This window comes from Oreochromis niloticus, linkage group LG17 (genome assembly GCF_001858045.2).
Source record: "Oreochromis niloticus isolate F11D_XX linkage group LG17, O_niloticus_UMD_NMBU, whole genome shotgun sequence".
NCBI classification, from domain to species: Eukaryota; Metazoa; Chordata; class Actinopteri; order Cichliformes; family Cichlidae; genus Oreochromis; species Oreochromis niloticus.
The window spans coordinates 13490904-13509335 of record NC_031981.2 but is presented as its reverse complement, the minus strand read 5'-3'; the positions used below and the strand labels follow the sequence as shown (position 1 = coordinate 13509335).

General features: G+C 37.9%; 3 protein-coding genes across 3 annotated transcripts in view; 1 reads left to right on the top strand and 2 right to left on the bottom strand.

The window, feature by feature from the left end:
* Positions 1-3586, bottom strand: part of apaf1 (apoptotic peptidase activating factor 1) — a 48051-nt gene extending 44465 nt beyond the window's left edge. The window contains exons 1-4 of the mRNA XM_003444978.5: positions 3366-3586; positions 1592-1773; positions 722-911; positions 266-463 (exon numbers count right to left, since the gene is read on the bottom strand). Coding sequence (XP_003445026.1) covers positions 266-463; positions 722-911; positions 1592-1735 — 532 coding nt within the window. The 5' untranslated portion in view covers positions 1736-1773; positions 3366-3586. The remainder of the gene's footprint in view (positions 1-265; positions 464-721; positions 912-1591; positions 1774-3365) is intronic.
* Positions 3587-4514: 928 nt separating this feature from the next.
* Positions 4515-12687, bottom strand: tcp11l2 (t-complex 11, testis-specific-like 2). Its single transcript, XM_005451591.4, has 10 exons — positions 12392-12687; positions 10304-10484; positions 9381-9513; positions 8511-8631; positions 7980-8203; positions 7677-7813; positions 7106-7293; positions 6766-6947; positions 6512-6684; positions 4515-6418 (listed from the first exon to the last, which is right to left on the bottom strand). The coding sequence occupies exons 2-10, from the start codon at positions 10470-10472 to the stop codon at positions 6156-6158; spliced, it is 1590 nt and encodes a 529-aa protein (XP_005451648.1). The 5' UTR covers positions 10473-10484; positions 12392-12687; the 3' UTR covers positions 4515-6155.
* Positions 12688-12999: 312 nt separating this feature from the next.
* Positions 13000-17916, top strand: depdc4 (DEP domain containing 4). The gene is made up of 9 exons (XM_003444980.5): positions 13000-13482; positions 14009-14414; positions 14752-14906; positions 15022-15217; positions 15328-15578; positions 15723-15865; positions 16062-16187; positions 16353-16431; positions 16671-17916. Exons 1-9 carry the CDS (start codon positions 13407-13409, stop codon positions 16868-16870), a joined length of 1632 nt encoding a protein of 543 aa, XP_003445028.1. The 5' UTR covers positions 13000-13406; the 3' UTR covers positions 16871-17916.
* The last annotated feature ends 516 nt before the right edge of the window (positions 17917-18432 follow it).

The following is an 18432-nucleotide window of genomic DNA, read 5'->3' as shown; positions in this document are numbered from 1 at the left end:
CTGGAGATAAGAGGGAAGAAAGAGTTAAAGGAGCAAGAGTTGTCAAACTACAGAGAAGTAACTGCTATCTGTCAGTCCGTGGATCATTAGCGGCAACATCATCTTAGCTGAGTCCATTAGTGATCTATGATAGTCAGAGACCCAGAAAAGTACATCAACGATTACGAAAACTTTTTTAATTTAAGCTTTTTCTTTCTCAGTTTCATTCATTGCCTCAAACTAATCCATGTTGATAGTTAGCGCTTTATATCAGTCAAATATTCACCTTCAATGATTCCATGATCTCTAACAGCTTCAGCAGCTAGGACAGACTTCCCCGAGCCAGCCATGCCAAAGACAGTGATCCAGCCGGGGTCCTTCTGGAGCCGGTAAAGCTTCTCCCTGGCCCGGTTCACTAGCTCTGGTCTGTTGACAAACACTACGGGCCTCTGTGGGATGCCGCCTTCACTAAGTCTTGACTGAACTGTTAAACAAAGCAAAACAGGATTGACAAAGGTGGTGCAGGCATTTCAACTGTGAGTGTTTGAAGAGTTAACATACAAAAAACAACACTAAGTTTAATACTAAGAAGATGCTCAGTCAGGATCAAGATCAACTCCCACACAATAAGCAGACTCTGCACATCCTTTTTTTCCCCTACCAACACCCATGAACTCCCACACGCTAACAGCACAACCTATCGAACCTCTGCTATCCTCACCCACAGCTTCCCACTTCTTACCATCAGTTGCAGAGCCGTCAGAAGAGCCCTTATGTGGATTCAATGAGATGTGCGGCAGGTCCCTATGGAGCAAACTGGCCAAATCGTCATATGCCTCTTTGACCAGTGCATTGTAGAAAGAAATGTAGGTAAGGTTGTCCTTTCTCAACAAGAGCTCTATCAGTGCTCCAGCCTGATCCTTCCTGGTAGGCTGAAGACAGAAACATCAGAGATGAGATGTGAAATGTTATGATCTGGTAGAAACCATACCAGACGATGTTTTGAATAAATCTTAGGAGTCTGAGATACATTCCACAAAAAGGATTCCTCATGTTACAAAATTTGTGCATGGTTTAAGCCAGCTGTATTCTAGAAATCAACCAGTTGCATCATCTAGTGGGAAAATCCCATGTTGGCAAAATGTTGGCAAAGGTTGGAAAACAGGTGTATTATTAATCATTTAAAAAGAGAATGTAAAGTTACATTAAAATTGTACACACTTATTGGTTTTGCTGTTAGTTTGATTTCTACAGCAGCCAAAAAGCATTCTGTTCATGTATGCCTCAGTTACTTAACAGAACATCATTTTAATGACACAGTATTGCTTCTCTATGGGGAAATCCAAGGTAATGTATTAGTAAACAACCTTAAGGGGAAAATGAGTTATCTACAGTTTTCGTCATGTCTTGTGTCCACAGGAAATGGCAAAGTAAACACAAGTGTGAAAACAAAGACCTGAATCGGTAAATAAAGGTAGGAGGAGGGTGACTCAATACATGGACAATAAAGTCTGAGAGGAGGAAAGGAGGACAGAGCTTCAGTAATGTCTAGTAATATTTTCATTGACCACAGTATTAATTCTAGAAAATGTAGAAACCACCAGAAGCTCACCTGAGTCCTGATCCTCTCCTCCTCATCCACAGTCATCACACCATCACTGATCATGTGATCCATCAGGTAGGTGGGCTTAATGTCCTCCTCCAGTTTTAGGCGGAAGCGCAGCAGACAGCTCCGTGCCCCTTCCTCGAGTGCCATTTCTGCGCTACACACCAACCATACAGGATCTCGGTGCACTGCACGTTATTGGAAAAAAAAGTGCATGGGAGTTTAATAAATTGTGCATCTGTCCATCCTTTTTGTCATGTCATGTATTTCTTATTGTTCCATCTTCAGGAGGTAGTGTGGGTAGTCTACTTATCAGAAGGTCGGTGGTTAGATCTCCAACTCTTCCAACCTGCATGTCAAAATATCTTTGAGCAAGATACTAACCGCAGAGTTTCCGCAACTCTTTCATGTGAATGTGACTGAGTGAATTTTAGGTTAAACAGCACTTACGGGGGCACTAGATTAGCTCAATGGTTGAGCAGCCAACCACATGCTACAAGGCCAAATGCAGCGGCTTGCATGTCTTCCTCTTACTCTTTCTGCCATCTTCTCTTTACTCAAACTATCCAATATTATCCCCCCCTCCCCTCCAAACCTAATAAGTAAATAAGTACCAATCCAAGTACTGTCCCATTTACATGGGGAATACAAATACTTATGTAAATATTATCTTTAAGTTAAATAGGAAATGATGGCTTCTCTGTTTAAGTCCCCAGTAATCCAACATAGTTTTAAGACAGCTGCAGTGCAAAGAGTATTGCACTGATAAGTTTGAAATTTCCACAAGCACCTTTCCTGTATCATTCTGCAAAAAAATAAAAAATATATATTGCAAAATGCTCAACATATACCTGTATATCGAGGTTATTGTCGTTAACTAAAATTAAACTAAAAAATATAAAAATAAAAAATAGATGTGGAAAAAAACAGCTTAGTTAACTAAATAAAAATAAAAACTAGACTTCTGCAAAAAAAAAAAAGGTAAACTAATAGAACAATTTTTGAATAAGGAGAATTAAAGTAGAAAAATAGAGTAAATATTGTTAGTTTTAGTATTTGTTAGTTTGGAAAAAATAAATAAATTAAAAAAAATAAAATAAAAATCACAGCATGGTTGTAGAGGCACTGATGGGCATGTTTAATGAGACTGGATGTTTACAAGCCTGTGAGTCAACTGGTTTCTATTGTAATACATGTACTGTTTTTCCTAAATCTCGCCTGACATATGTCCTCAATACGTCATCATCCCCCTGCTATATACAGATGTATTTGTGATTGTGTATATGTGTGAACTGATCAGTCTTGACAGGTTATGTATTCGTCAAGCTTTAAAGGTTTCCTGCTGTTTAAAATAAAAATTGTTAGCTGGCTTTAACTGCAGAATGTAGTCTAAAACCTTAAAAATACCCTCAAAGCCACAAAAGTGTGTGAAAACAGTCTTTAATGTCCAGATACCTGTGTTCCAATACCACAAAAAGAAGAAACGAAACAGGAAGAGAGCAAAAGTGAAAATACAAGAGCTGATAACGCATTCACTGGGGTATAGGTTACCATCTGTTATTAAAAATAGTAGGAGTACTTAATTTTGACAGCTCAAAATGAACTTTCACTAGTGCTAATGAAGACTAAACTTGACTTTTCTCATTCTTAGTCGACATCTTTTCTAGCGTTATATTCACAAACCTAGCCCAATCCAGCACTTGTTGGGAAGTTCAACCTACTTCGACTGCTTTAAGTAAATGAAACAAAGAAAGTCAGGAAGCCACTAGCTGATACTTACGAATATCGTCTAGTCTTCAGCGAAGAAGGTGGTTGTTTAGGTGTATGCGGCTTCGATATCAAGTCACGATTTAACCCAGTCACTAAAAAGAGGTTTTAATTCTCCGTGTTACTACACACCCAATTTTGAAAGAAGAGCTTCCTGATTCACAACAAAAACAACTGCCCCGGCGTGAAGCAGCCAATTGCTTGGGAAGCTCTAGCCCACGTGACCGGTGAGCTCACGCGTTGGAAGAATGTGTAGCTGGGCAAACTGATGCGGCGTTTAAATACTTCTCGTGTGTTGTAAATATTTGCGTTCGCTCAGTTAAAACGGTTAGGCTTTACAAATATTTTCCAACGATAAGGTCATAAAAATACGTATTCCAACGGCGGTGTTTTCATTGTAAATTTGCGTAACATAAGAGTTATTATGCGTTACTATAAGACATAAGTAGAGAATAGACCATCATTTATTGTACTTTCTCGGTCTTGTAATTTGTTTAATCAAAATCATTTTAGTGTGTGGTATTAACCACTAAATTCATGATACAGTTCAAACCCTTTGCACATGATCGAAATTAGATTTATGAATTAAAAATCCTTTGACAACTCGATTTTCATCAACGTCCAGGCTGCACTTGAAGGCAACATTGCTGCCTGGTGACAGCAAGTGATGAGAGCATTTGTTTACTCCAGTACACATTGACGCCCTGAGAATACAATTATAAGCAGCTGTGAATAGATTACCTATATAATGCTTTGGACATATAGGCTTATTGTCAGACCTGCGTGCAATGAGACTCAAAATGAAGTATATGCAAGCTAAAATTATCTATACAAATTATTGTCTGTAATAAATTAATTAAGGATGCAGGTTGGTGATCATAATTTTCATCCTTACTTAAGTAGCTTTTTTTTTTCTTAACAGTTCTGTGTTAGTCTCTTGCATTTCCCAGATAGCCAAATGATAGCAATAATTAGCAATAATACGTTATAGCTTTGTGTTTTCAACTTGCAACTAATGAAAAAAGCAACACAAAATTAAAGATAAAGGTTTAAACCCTGTTTTCTTCCTATTCCTAGTCTAAACTATTAGGCTTCCTCTATTAATACCCTTTTGAAAAAATATATCTATATAAGGTTTAATCATTAAATTAACACCACATGCTCAATTTTGTTGTTTTATTATATTAACAGTGGTACAGAGGGAAACAAAAACTCTCCATATTCTTATGTAAACTGATGTAAAACTACATATGTTTTTCTTTGTGCATACAAATGTCTGCTGGAAACTTTTCGAGACAAAATTCATTTCTGTGTTCAGCACCTTTCATCTCACAATTGTGTTCTTACATCCAGCGCAAATGTACTGTAAACAAAACAGTACGTCAAAATGTAACAAGCAAATATAATCAATCAACATAAGTAATATTCCACTGCCAGCTAACAAATAAAAGTACAGAACATACAACAAGCAACAAATACCCCAACAAATTATTTAAGCAACAACTAAAATGAACAAATCCCAACACAAAGAAACTCATGCAGACAACTGGCATTACTTTCTTTCGGACGTCAAAGCTAAGCGTGGATTAAAAATGATACAAACAGTTTCGTTTTCTGGCTGATAAAAAGGTAAGAGACAACAACTAAACTATTAAATCCAAAGAAAAGGGCTCATGTTTTGCATTATCTTCAAGTGTGGCACTTCTTATTGTCAGTTTTACTGTAGTTAACAGTTATACTGTTACCTTTGTACTTAACGGTGATAACATTATATGTAAAGAATCTGAAATGCTACTCTGCTACTTTTCTATATAAACCTCTCCATCTGTGTTTTATAAAGCTTGCTGTATGCAATATACATATTAAAATGCCCTTCTGTTCTTATATACTGCCTCCAAAATTCAAGGAGTTTGACTACAGACACAATGATGAAATGGGGGTGTCAACATTAGGTACAGAAATGGATTATGTAGCTAATACTGGTTTTCTGGCTTGAAGTCCTAAATGTTCACAGGGAAGCACTGACAAGGTATTTGTTATTTTTGCTGTTTACCGGGCTTCAAGTGAGGATTTACGGGGCTTTTACGTCTAAACTGGAGAAAGGGTTTAGGAATTTAGCTCGGTAATACATATAATAAGCATTGTTCGGACAGCTGAAGTCAACCTGTGGACAATGTTTGGAACAACTCATTTTCCAAAGTGTATTATACCTGTAAAACATGGTGGAGGCAGTCCAATGGCACTGGGTCACTAGTGTTTATTAATGAAGTGACCAAGGACATAAGCAGCTGGCTTAATTCTTAAGTATATGGCTATGTAATATAGTAACACTATATTTTATTTTTCAGCAATTTTTTTAAATCAAATAATGAAAATAAAATTAAACTGATTGGGTACTGAGGTAAAATTATAACAACTGTGTTACTGTCCAAATATTGCTGAAAAATATGTTTGAGCATTTATCGCAAAGTAAGGAGTCACATTTAAAGCTGACCATGTGATAACTACACTGCTGTGCTTTTGTTGCCAAATGTAATGACAAAACCACAGCTGCATAACCTGCATGACACAATGACCCACTTTCTTCTCTTTTTTCTTTCACTTCATGCATTGACATCCCATTACTGAAAATCTTTCTCTTCCTCCTCCTATAGCTTCGGCTTTTTCTTGTTTTCTTTGTGTATTAACAACCAGCTTGATACTGCTCAAATACATTTTAGTCGACACAGATACTCACTACCTCCTTTGCTTTACCTATGTCTTGTAGAAAAACAGTCTACTTCAACTGCATGATATTTTCATTTTAATTGTGGGTGACAGAGTCTTGAGCTGTGTTCTGAGGAGGGTTTGCTGCTGGTTGGCTGTTGCTGAACATCAGCTTCCTCAGGATGTCAGCATAGAAAGGGCCATAGACTGTCTTGTTGTAGTTGACCAGGGAGATGAACTTTGCCCCAATTATTGCTAGTTCAGGCTTGATAGCAGTCAGACCAGCTGGTACTTGTTCAATTTTGGACTGAGGTTTTGGGTCAGAAATGAGTGCCATGAAGTACTGCTGCACACGGTCCTCTGCAGAAAAACCAGAGCAAGCGTTTAGTCAACTACATCAATTTCTCAACTAAAAATTTTAAGAAGTGAGTCTTTCAGCTTATTCTCTCTTACCAACTAGGGTCCGGATGGGATTGTCCTTTTGGGTAATGTTGCAAATCTGGCCTGTGAGGGTGCCCTGCAGTGCTGGGGTCAGTGCAGGGTAGCTCCTCTCTGTTAAAGACTTGTTAAGCTCACAGCAGATCTGAGCACTGATGCCCTCTAGAGACTCTTCTAGGTTAAAGTCCCTATAGGTATAAGAAAAATCAGTTTAAGATGGAGTTTGAGACAGATATGTCTGAAAATAGTTTGACACAAAAGGTACTGACGATCTGTGCATCCCATCCAGCAGCACACTGATCATCCTCTTCAGGTGGTCAGACAGTGATGGTAGACCCTGGATAGGCCCCCCAATTGTGCTGTACACAATGAGCAGCACCTCATTCACAGCCTGACATTGCTGAAGCTGCCACTGAATCTCTTGGAGACGGATCTCATCTGTCATCCACGTCTAATGGAGAGGATTGCATCAACAAAATCTCCAAAGCACAAATTGTCTGTAAAAGCTCTAATCTTTCAGCTATGTAAATATTTTTTTTTTTAAAAATAATGAGGACAGAAGCTGACATAAACATAAGATCCTTCTCTTAACTACATTTACAACACTACCTCAGGCGGTGGGCTCTTGGAGTAGTCCCATGTGAGGATGCGAATGAAGGCAGTGTTGAGAACTTGAAATGGCCCAGGCACCACTGGTTGTCCTTTTCCAGGACCATTAGTCTGTTCTGTAGGGACTATGGATGACTGCAGCTCCTCCAGTGCAGACTTGATCCAGGAGGTAGTGCGGTCTAAAGCACCTGAGAAAGTTTCATATTAGCATAAGTCTAGCAGGGTTTCAGTTTTTCACTTTGACACAGACTGTAAAAAAAAAATGGCATAGCCACTGTGACATCATCCACTGGACTTTGGACTCTTTTTTCAAAGCTTTGAGTTGAGCAGTTAGAGTTTCACCACCCTGTTTTGTTTTGTTTTGTTATAAATAGATGTACTGGGAGGTCAATATGACAGTTTTTGCTTCATTTCAGTCTGAAAGTCACACACAAAATATAAAAAAATATTCTCAAATGTAGACTCTGTAACAAACACCTCAATAAAACTGTGGCATATTTTCTGTATTTTTGTGTATATAAAAGGATGCTAAAGGTTATATATAAAGAAGAATGTAGTGTTATTGACTCACTGGGTGTTTTGTCCAGGATGCTCTGAAACTTTGCCCTCTCATATTCGACACTTTGCCTCTGCAGCACAGGTCTCAGGTTTTCAATTGTACAGTTGACCATGTCCGCTCTCATCAGGCTCAGCACACGGAATATTTCCCTAATGTGTAGAAATAACCAAGATGCTATGAATAATTTGCTTTTATTATTAAAAATATTATTATTAAACAGAACAGGTCAGACAGTAAATACAGTCACTGTTAATGTATATTGGATGCAAGCACTGAAATATTTCGAAATGCTTTAAAGCACAAGTGTCCGCTTACTTAAAAAGCGTCACTATGTTATCTGTGCCCTCTCGTAGCTTCTTGATTTCCTCATCCCTCACGGGTGCACACATCTTGCCCATGGTTGTGATAATGTATGAGGCAAGTCCCTGGATGTCTAGAGCATCGTTGTCAGCCTGCTGACGAATCAGGTCCATGTCCAGCACCTCCATGATCTGGGTCCGCATCCGATTGGCACCCGGATTAAGGAATGACAGTAAGATCTGTTCATCAAGAGGGGGAAAAAAGGTTGTTTTAGAATATTAGAACTCAATACTTAAGTAATATTAATTTTTATTAACTACAATAGTCACAGACGGTTAAAGGAAACAAATTAGAAGATTAAAATATATATATATGTATATATATATATATATATATATATATATATATATATATATATATATATATATATATAGATATATATAGATATATATATATATAGATATAGATATATATAGATATATATATATGTTTAGTATATTAATATATTCACTAGTTACAGAAAAATATTTGAATGCATGTGGTGACCTCTCTGATCTCCTCCACTAATCTGATGGCTTGTCCATACTCAGGAGGGTCGTCATTCAGCTCAGCCTCCAGGATATCCCAGAAGGCCTTGTGAAGATTATCTCTCACTGCCTTTAATAAACTAAAAGAAAAAACAATAAATAAATAAAAGGGGGTTTATCTGAGTAAAACTGCCATTTATAAAGCACACTTTGATTTCGGGTTCTATTTTATTAATTTATCTTGAGAGTATTAGGCTGGTAAATTAACTTTTTTTTTCTCTGAAAGAACTAAAATGATTTTCTTGGATCTTCCTTTCTTTTGATATAACTAAGTAACACTACTATGTAGTAAGTAACTAAACAGTAATGCAACATTTGGTGTTTTCTGGTTGTACACCAATCATAAACACTCCCAGACAAGTTCCTGCAAATATACTGTAGATGCAAATCATGAAATCATGTCTTCAATGATCAAATTCAACTCTTTCTGTCTTCTCAGAAAGTGTGTGTTTGTTACAGGATGCTATGATGTTTGAAGATGCACTTGTCAACCTAAAATTGTGTCACCCACTGGGAGCTTGAGAATAAATAACAGTGAGTCTTTGGATCTCCCTTTTCTTTTTTAACTCTAAATTCTCACATATTACCACCACACACAGACAGTTGGTATAACAAGACTCACATTTATTTTAGTTTATAAGCATGTTTAAAAAGGTAAACATGATTATTAAACACTGCAAAAAGGCAGTACAAAGCACAGAAAGCAGCAACAGCTCTCCCTGATCCCTAACATGTTCCTCATTATGGAAAAATCTGAAATGTACTATTGGTGTGCTATTAATATTGCAAAACTTAACATTAGTAAGCGCAAGTTTTTGTCATATTTTACCTGTCCTGAGGTAGGCTGTTTGGTTCCAGGTGGAAATTGCGGTTCATAACAATCTCATGGGAGAGGCTGAGATTGAAAAGGTCTCTTGCAGACTCCATGACTTCATCCAGGGTTAGGGTTTTGGGTGGGCTTGCTGTGGGAATCAAATATTAGCTGATTTATAAATTGGGGGGGAAAAGCATGTCCGACTATTAAAGGTGACAGTATAGAGCACGGATGTCAAACTCCATTTACACCGTTCACACATGCAGCTCAGTAAGTGAAAGTCTGTCTTTATGTCAGTGAACAGAAGTGTAACAACACATTTAATCCTTGGCATTTCACACTTCTTTTTCTTAATATAATAAAAAGAAGTCTAATAATAATAAGCATGTTTCAGTTTTTCCACATGATGAAGAAGAATGAATGATGCAATAGTAAAAAAAACAATACGACTTTTTGGATTTAAACTGTAAGAAATGAATGTGTAAAATGACAGACAAAGTTTCCCAGACTGTCCTGCAAATACAAAACAGAAAGTTTCAGTTCGTTAACTGAATGTTATTTTTTGTGTAGACATATTGTAAAAAAAAAATACAAAAGAAAAAAAAAGATATTCTTATACAACGGTTGTGAAAAAACAAACCTTTCTATTTCTTAATTGTTATTTGTTATATCTGGATTGGACTCTCTGCCAGGCTTATTCTGGCACCCGGGCCTTATGTTTTGATGCCCCTGGTGTAGAGGGTGGTAGCTTTCTTACATGCTTATAGATTAAATACAGTCATTAACCCCTAACAACAACTGCAAACAAAACAGCACAGTAAATGTAATTTTTTTTTTTTACCACTCAGACAGGGTCATTAAAAAGAAAAAAACGCCGACGGATTACATGCAGTGAGCTTATGCATAGATCAGTGAGAAAGGGAGGGGGACAGACTCACAGGATGGGGTACAATGCTTGCTGGAGGAGTCACTGGTGAAGCTATCACGTGAGCACTCCAGGTCGCTGTTCAATGTCATGCTGTCGCAGCGCTCTGACGATGACTCCACATCACTGCCTTGGTCCTCACCGCTGGATGTGGAGTTAGGCCGCTCATCATTTAGAGGCATTTTGGATTATAGCTGCAAATAACAAGTCAGTAATAACTTAAAAGGGATTTCCTACCACAGAGTTTAATTCAACATGTTCAGAAGATCCAGACATTTAAACGATAAGTACTGAGATACTTTCAAGGGAATCCTGCATAAACTATCCTTTAGCTCAAAATACTCATTAGAAAACCAACATTTCCATTACACAATCTTACCATCATTTTACCTGAGCTCGTCTGAGACTGTTGCAGTTTTTGTTACCAAGGCAGAATGTAACAAAAACACCAGTCATACTCAGTGAAACAGCTGGAGGGCACCATTAAACAGACAAAGCTGCCTTGTTGCAAACACTTTCAACATATTATTAAAGTCAATGATGGTGCATGACGTAAGTCACTGAAAAATAAAAAGAAATAATAATAGTGTATAGTGTGGTTCAGTGTTTGTTTACTGCCACCAGGGTTTAAATCACAATACAAAGTCTGGACATAAACAGAACCCATTTCCATATAGGTTTACACAAAAGCCTGTATGCCTGTGCCTGTCTATCCAATGTCAGTCGTGTCTCCAGGGCAACATGGGACAACAGAGGGCTCCGCAACTGTCAAGATGATCGTGTTACACTTCTCACTGTGCTGTTGTTTGTTTTCCACAAATACACATAGGAAAGAAAGGTAAAGATTACGAGATGTGCACATTTTTAAAGTTAATGTAAAGACTGTTTACCACTGTTAAAAAAAGAGTAACCCACTTAAACATTGCTTGAGTACTGTAACAGGTTAAATTAAGCCTGCAGGCCTTTCTAATATAACCTAAGACATACAGTGCTGGCAGAATGACCCATGGGTGTTCCTATCCTCTGGCTCAGTTATCTGCTGCCAAAAATGAATGCACACTCCCTGGCAGCTCTTGCAGTTTAAAGATAGCTCAAGGGTCGAGGAAAATGGGTGTGGGGAGCCCTTTTATTACATCATATGCTAGACTTGACAGCTAGGTCAAAGCCATGCAGCAGGCCAATTTTCAGAGATTATCCAGAGGGATGAAAGCAGAGTGATCCAGAAAACTGATTACGGATTAGGTGTACTCTGTTATCTGCAGCTTCTTTATGAGAAAGCCTCTATAAGCAGTTCAGATGCTAGGTAGAGGAAAATGCATTGTGCTGTTATAACCAGAAGGATGCAATCTAAGACAAATGAACATATCGTATAATTTTCCCAGATGTTTTGGAAACATATCTGAGCGAATATGTGATCGAATAAGAGGTACAGGCGCTCTTACACACACACACACACACACACACACACGCGCGCGCAAACACACTACAGGCATATTGCTACATCAACTTCTGCAGGAACAAAGACAGCCTTTTGGGGTCCAGATTTGACTGCAGTATAATGTAAACAAAGCAGTGAATCAGGAAGGCAGGGCTAGATCCACGGGAACTCTCCTTATTGGTTGCAGTTCCCCGTCTCTCAGCCCTACATGGAAACACAGCTATGAACGTGGATAAAAAAAATATCCACACACGCGTAAGAAGTGGGTACACGTGATCCGAGGTGCAGACCAAAACAAGAACTCCGTGTACATTACAAATAGTATATTGTATCTGATCATGACAGAATCGAGAGAAAAAGAAGTGCGGAAACAATAATGCGTTTTGCTCTCACTACAAAATACATCTGATGCATCCGTCAAACTCAGCACTATGTCAGTGTTATATAATTGTCTTTGTTACTTGACTAAATCCCCTGGTTTACAGCTTAATATGAGTCATAAATGTCATTAATTTCGTACACCAGCTGTCACTGGTATGCTAATTGTCAGAACCGTCAAATACTGTACTCTTCCTGTTTCACAACAAAGCGACGGATAACTTCGCAGCAGACACCATAAACCAAGTCGCAAGCACAAATGTCTTCAAGAAACGCGATTTTTACCTCATTCAAGTCACTAGAAAGTGAAGCTGGTAGCAAAAATAGCCCCGCTCTGAAGAGAAAAGTCGGCGTCGTCCTTTTTAAAGGTCCTGTTTTGATTATATTTATGGTGGTTGGCAATGGTGCATTACCAGCACCAACTGGAATGAGTGAGCTGTGCAAAGGGAATTCAAGTGTTCAATAATTGTAATAATAAATAAAAGAAGAAAAAACGAGAAAAGAGGAAAATAAAGTTGTCCCCTCTTGCGTTTGCCTCTCTGTTTAAAGGTCTTTCAGTAGCCCAGCTGGCTCTGAGAACTAGCGGGCGAAACCATTTTACACACGGGTGTGCCAAAATAAAGGCGATTCTAAGGATTGCTGTTTTTGTTAAAAAAAAAAAAAGAATATAATTAATTAAAAAAGAATCTACAATTTAAAGAGAGCAAATACAAGAATGTGCACATATTTAGTTCAGAAAAGGGTAATGTAATACTACGGTCTACATTTTATCAAGCTGTCGTAGAATGGTACACCCCGCCCTGCTTTTCCAAAACGTCTGTGTTCACGTGGGTTGTTTTGTTTACGGATGTAACCTCAGAACCTTCACAGTATTGTGTGTGTGGTAGTGTGGACGCCTGTGCTCGCTATTATTTCCCTTAACGTAAGACCCCCCAAAAATATACGGGTCTTAGGTGGAAGGATTTTATTATATTAATAGTACAGTGTGGTCATTGTGTGGTTATATGACATCTTGAGAAAAGATGTCCAGATGCATAACTTATGAAAAATTGAGTCTTTTCAGCATGTTTCCAATGGCAGCACATCTTAAATATAACAACTGTAAAAGTTTGATTTTTATTCGACTTTAGGCATTGTTATAAAAATGTCCTTAAAAAAACAAAACAAAACAAATAAAATAACAAAAACTCATGGTCTTTTGTACGTGTGGCTATTGTAGCCTCTGGGGGGCAGCAGCGGGGTTAAGTCGGTTAATTTTAGACGAAGAAGAACGTGATTACGTCACACATAGAGTTTCGCGATGGCGCTTGATTTGACTCCTCGGTTTAGAAGGTTGAACAGCCAAACTCGAAGCTTTCGTGAAAATCTACAGCATGGTAAGATATGAGTGTTTTTTTTTCTAAATACGTTTCGTTTTAGCGAGTTTCTCATTTACAAAAAAGACTATGCAAACATAGCATAGCTATTAATACACATGCTAGATGGAACTGGTGATAATTATAAACACGGTTGCCACCACAAACACTTTCAACTGTAGCTTTATAAAATAAAGTATAAAATTGAAATAGTCTCGTAAAGTACTTCAAATACATTAGTATTAGTATTAGTACATAAACACCGTAATACCGTGGTAATGACGTGCAGTGTAGCTTTTACTTACTACTTCAATTAATTTCAGTTCAATTCAATATGTATTTATACAGCGCCAAATCACAACAACAGTCGTAATCCTAACCCTTTCTAATGAGATGGAGGAGATATTACAAACTCCCCTTATCCTTCAAACTTCTCAACAAGTCATTAACATCCAACAATTACCTTTGGCTACAGTTAAGCAAGTTCTAGTTTAAACCCACTGGAGTCACTTTTTCCTCAAACCTCTGTTTCTTTAATTACCAACAGGCTTCTCTGGGCCCTTTGGTGCTACCCAGCTGTGGCACAACATCATCCAAGCCCTACAGACTCAAGTGGAAGTACGCAGCTGCAGGAGACATTTACGTGTTTATGCTGAATGTTTCACAGGCTCAGACGCTGTGGACGCAGTTCTCAGTTACTTGATGCAGAACGTGGCATTTTGCACAAGTGAAGTTTCTCGTCTCAAAGCTGCTCGGCTTTGTCAGGCTTTGATGGAGGCAAAGGTATTTGAACCAGTAGGCACAAAGCTGTTTCGCAGGGACAAGGAGGTGGCCTTTGAGGACAGCAGCTGCAGTCTTTACCGTTTTCTGGAATATAAAGGATTTTCGAATTCTGATGTGAAGGAAAACATACTGCCAGAACAACAGGAGATAAAAAGGAAGAGGAGCTCAAGGTGAGTTTTACATAAAATCCTCTCTGTTATGTTACATTGGCGCTTAATTTACATTTATTCCCAGTATTAAAGCATGTGAAACACCACTGAAAGTGCTGATCTGAACTCTGAAACTCTCATCTTTGCAGAATAGGGGTATTATGATTTTTTTTTTAGTAAATTTATTGCATTTATCTTAATGTTCTAATTTCACTTTCTTCATAGCTTAGACATTATAAACATCAACACTCATACTAAATATTACAACATTTTGTATTTAGATTTTTATTTAGAAAAAAGAAACACATACACAGAACCAAAGTGTTTGCTATCATCCAAATGTTTCCTGTTCTTTCAGGAGGCTGAATGAATTAAGAACAATTGCCAATCCTCTTGCTGTTGGATCATCAGACAGAAGGGTGGAAAGATTGCTAAGGGCCATCAATCTGCAGCCATCCTTTTCTGCAGCTCTCAACAGAACCACCACATCTTCTACCTTTCTTTCCAAAACTGGTAATGAGCAAATGTGCCAGTATAGTAAGGGGGGGGGGCGGTAGTTTCAAGTGGACAGATATTTTTTTCTTAAATTTTTTGTTTTTGTTTATTTTGCTCTTTCTTCCTTCCATAGTGTCAGATCAGGTTTGGAAGCAGCAAACTGTGCTGCAGCTGCTGCAGTTAGTAGAATTGCCAGTGTTGGACTGCATTCTTAACTCTCCTGAAAGAGTTCATCCCCAAGCCTGCAAAGCTCCTCTGGCCAACCAGGATCTGGTTATCTCTAACACATGCTTGGAACGAGAGCTGTCTGACACCATTCCCCTACCCCAGTCAGTCCTCTGATTCATCCCGTTGAGGATTTTGCACTTTAGCTTGGGACCTATTTGTTCATATATTCCATTACACCTGTAGTATGTTCTTTCATACTTTTTTTTTCCAGGTTGGATGAGTGGCTGTCAGCAGCAGCAGACTGTTTGGAACTCTTTCCCGACCAGCTGATCGTGGTTGCAGGAGAACAGCTAAGCCTGCAATTTGGAAATGCGTCTTTGGAGGATCCCAGTGCAGAACATATGACAAGCAAGAAGAGGCTGTTGTTTGATACCATTGCCAAATACTACAGTGGACAAGAAAAATCTCCACTCATTTCAGGGCGTTACCTGGACATACATATTGCAGTTCTGAATTTACTGGGTAAGAACCAAAAGAGCTAAGTTTAAGTTTATAGTGACTTTCTGATTTATGGTGTGGAGCATTAAGTGACAGGGCTGTGATCTGTACCACAGTTTTTTTCCAGTCATGAAGGTTAATATTTTGCTTGTGTCTTTTGCTTTCCAGATGAAGGGAAGCTGCAGGATGCCATCAAAGCATCTCAGTTGTGTTTGCGGCTGCTGGAAACAAGTCTGAGAGATGAACTGCAGAGACTTCTGGCCTTCATGGCGATAGCAGCTCGCTCAGATACTTGCCGTCTGCAGAAACAGGTCAGCAGCATCCTCTAAACCACACTGCCAGTTCCATCTTTTTGCACTCGTATAGAATAATAAAAGGCAAATAGTCCATATAGAAAATAACTGAACATGTTTGAAGCTGTTTCACTGAATAATCTGATAGTACCGTAGCTTTATTTTGTAAAATTATGAATGGAATTGAATTTAAACCTATTTTTTGTCCTTTCAGATTGATAACAGATCCTTGGTGTGCCGCACATTTCAGAGAGCTCTTGTTCAGAATCATGAATTGACTCGATCACAGAGTGAAGCGCTGGTGTTCTTTCTCATGGACAATCACTCTGAGCTCTTCAAGGTAAAATTCTGTGCTCTCAGAACTATATTGAAGTAGTCTTCTTAGACAAACATGTGTTTCTGTCTGGATTTCAACCAGCCTTAAGTTTACTTTTTAATCTCTCTACAAGTACCTGGTAGTTGTTACAGTGTTTCCTTTTACTGTCTTATCTTGCAATAATAATAGACGCCTACAACCCTTATTGAAGCTGTGAGGAGAACACTGAGGACTGTGCAGCAGGGAAAAGATCCTGACTCATTTGCTAGTAAGTTCAACGTTAATTACACTCTGGCAAACCATCAAACAGTACACCATCGGATGAGATAACAGCTCACTATGTATAGATACACTGTACTTCAGTTTTTGTGTGTACCTAACTGTATTTGGAAACACTGTTGCTCCAGATCCACATTAAAAAACAAAACAAAAAAAACCCACTTCTTCCCGAGCACTGTGCATCCTCTATTAAAAAAAACATGAAATCCTCTTCATGTTTTGTTGCAGCGTTCACCTTCTGCCAGCAGGTGACTCCACAGGAATACGAGGACCAGCGTGAGGCTACCACCCTGAAGAGCCTCAAACAACTTCTTCATGACATTTCCTCGAGCAAGAGGATGTCTGCCAAGGAGAAGAGGAGGCTGCTCAAAGAGTTTGAAAAGCATCACCCTGTGGTCTTTCTGCAGCACTTCTCTAGCACTTTCTGAAACACACAAGTAGCTGGGACTGGTTTGACTTCATGGGTGTACTTGACAAATTCACGCAGTTTCAGGAGTTAAAAAAAAAGGTTAAACTTGAATGCATTTTATGATTCTAACTGAACATGGAAGTACTGATTTCCATATGGTTACACCTCTGTGTAGTATGCAGAGTGGGGATGGCATCCTGAGGTTGATACATACTACAAGAGGTAATGATAGCTGAACTTTTATTTTTAAATGTGCTGTTAACTTGAAGGCAATGAAATTTTAGTTCTGGTGAACAACTGCTGTAAAAAGTATTGCACTAGTTTGAAAACTATGTTGTTTATTGTATAATTCCTGTAATAATGGTAAGTGAAGTGTAATTTAAACAAAAAAAATTGATCGTTGGCACAGATTTTACATTCTACAATTTAGATTTACTGCAGGTTAAAATCAAGTGTTAAAAGGGTGTAAAGGGATTACTTAAATTTCAATACTATATGAATTCTCTCAGCCATCAGATGGTTGTTTTGCTGCAACATTAAGTGAACAGCTTGTGTACTAACTTGTGCTTCTAGGTTGAAGTGCTCTATTTGGATGTGTAATACCAAACATTTTTTTTTTCAGTGTGCATCAGGCCTTGGGAATAGTGTTGTGCTTTTCTGGGGCTGTACGTTTTGATTAAGCATTAATTTCTCTACATCACAAAAAGATGTAAAGATGTTATCCATTTTGGGGCCTTGATTTGGTAGCTGTACTTGAAAGAAAAACACTAATTGTTGAAATAATTTCTTTTTCTGTGAACATTCTAAAAAAATGTTATTATTAAATGAAAGAAGGGTGTTAGGCTAATCCTCATGTATAATTTTATGGTTAATGACTGTATTTAGTGCCATAATTTAACTATTCTAATTGGAAGCTTTTAGGATTTTTACTTGAAAGATAGACATTATGACCTCATTGGAAAAAGTGTGGTACTCTAACTGGATACGCTACTGATGTAATTTTTCTTTAAAAATTATAAGCATCACTGTAATGAAGACTTGGTCGTAATAAAAAATGTGGTCTCATTTTATCATCTTTTATTTCAGAAACACTGAAATCATCTTAAAAATGCACTTTATGATGCTGAAACATACTTTACTTTGTGTCAGATTAACATGTTTAATAAAGCCTTTCTAGAACTTTAGATGTTGCAGTGTATGTATCACAGTGCAAACTAGAAGTTAATGTTTTGTAATGGCATAGTGAGGATAAATATAAATTATGATTTTTTTGACACACTTCATCTGTTTCTGATTAGGATTTTCAACACTACTATTACTGCAAATGTTTTCTCACTAAGTTAATTCCAGTCTGAAATTTAATAAATATTCGAGTGTTCAGTATGAGGGTGACTATCTTTGAGTTATTGGTCAAGAACCTATTAAAACACATTTTTAAAATCTACTTTTTTAGGTTTTAGAGTATTGGTAACGTGGTTGCACCACACATTGCACAGAACAACCTTTTGATGGTTTATTATTTGTTATTCTCAAATACATAATACAAATTGGTTCCTGTCGTTTGAAACAGGAACTCTGTAA

Excerpts from the sequence above, each read along its gene's own strand:
- tcp11l2 (XM_005451591.4), bottom strand. The coding sequence starts at position 10,472 with ATGCCTCTAAATGATGAGCGGCCTAACTCCACATCCAGCGGTGAGGAC. Across the intron at positions 8,632-9,380 it reads AACAGCCTACCTCAGGACAG|TTTATTAAAGGCAGTGAGAG; the intron begins GTAAAATATGAC and ends TTTTTCTTTTAG. Across the intron at positions 7,814-7,979 it reads AACATAGTGACGCTTTTTAA|GGAAATATTCCGTGTGCTGA; the intron begins GTAAGCGGACAC and ends TCTACACATTAG.
- depdc4 (XM_003444980.5), top strand. The coding sequence starts at position 13,407 with ATGGCGCTTGATTTGACTCCTCGGTTTAGAAGGTTGAACAGCCAAACT. Across the intron at positions 13,483-14,008 it reads TCGTGAAAATCTACAGCATG|GCTTCTCTGGGCCCTTTGGT; the intron begins GTAAGATATGAG and ends AATTACCAACAG. Across the intron at positions 14,415-14,751 it reads AAAAGGAAGAGGAGCTCAAG|GAGGCTGAATGAATTAAGAA; the intron begins GTGAGTTTTACA and ends CTGTTCTTTCAG.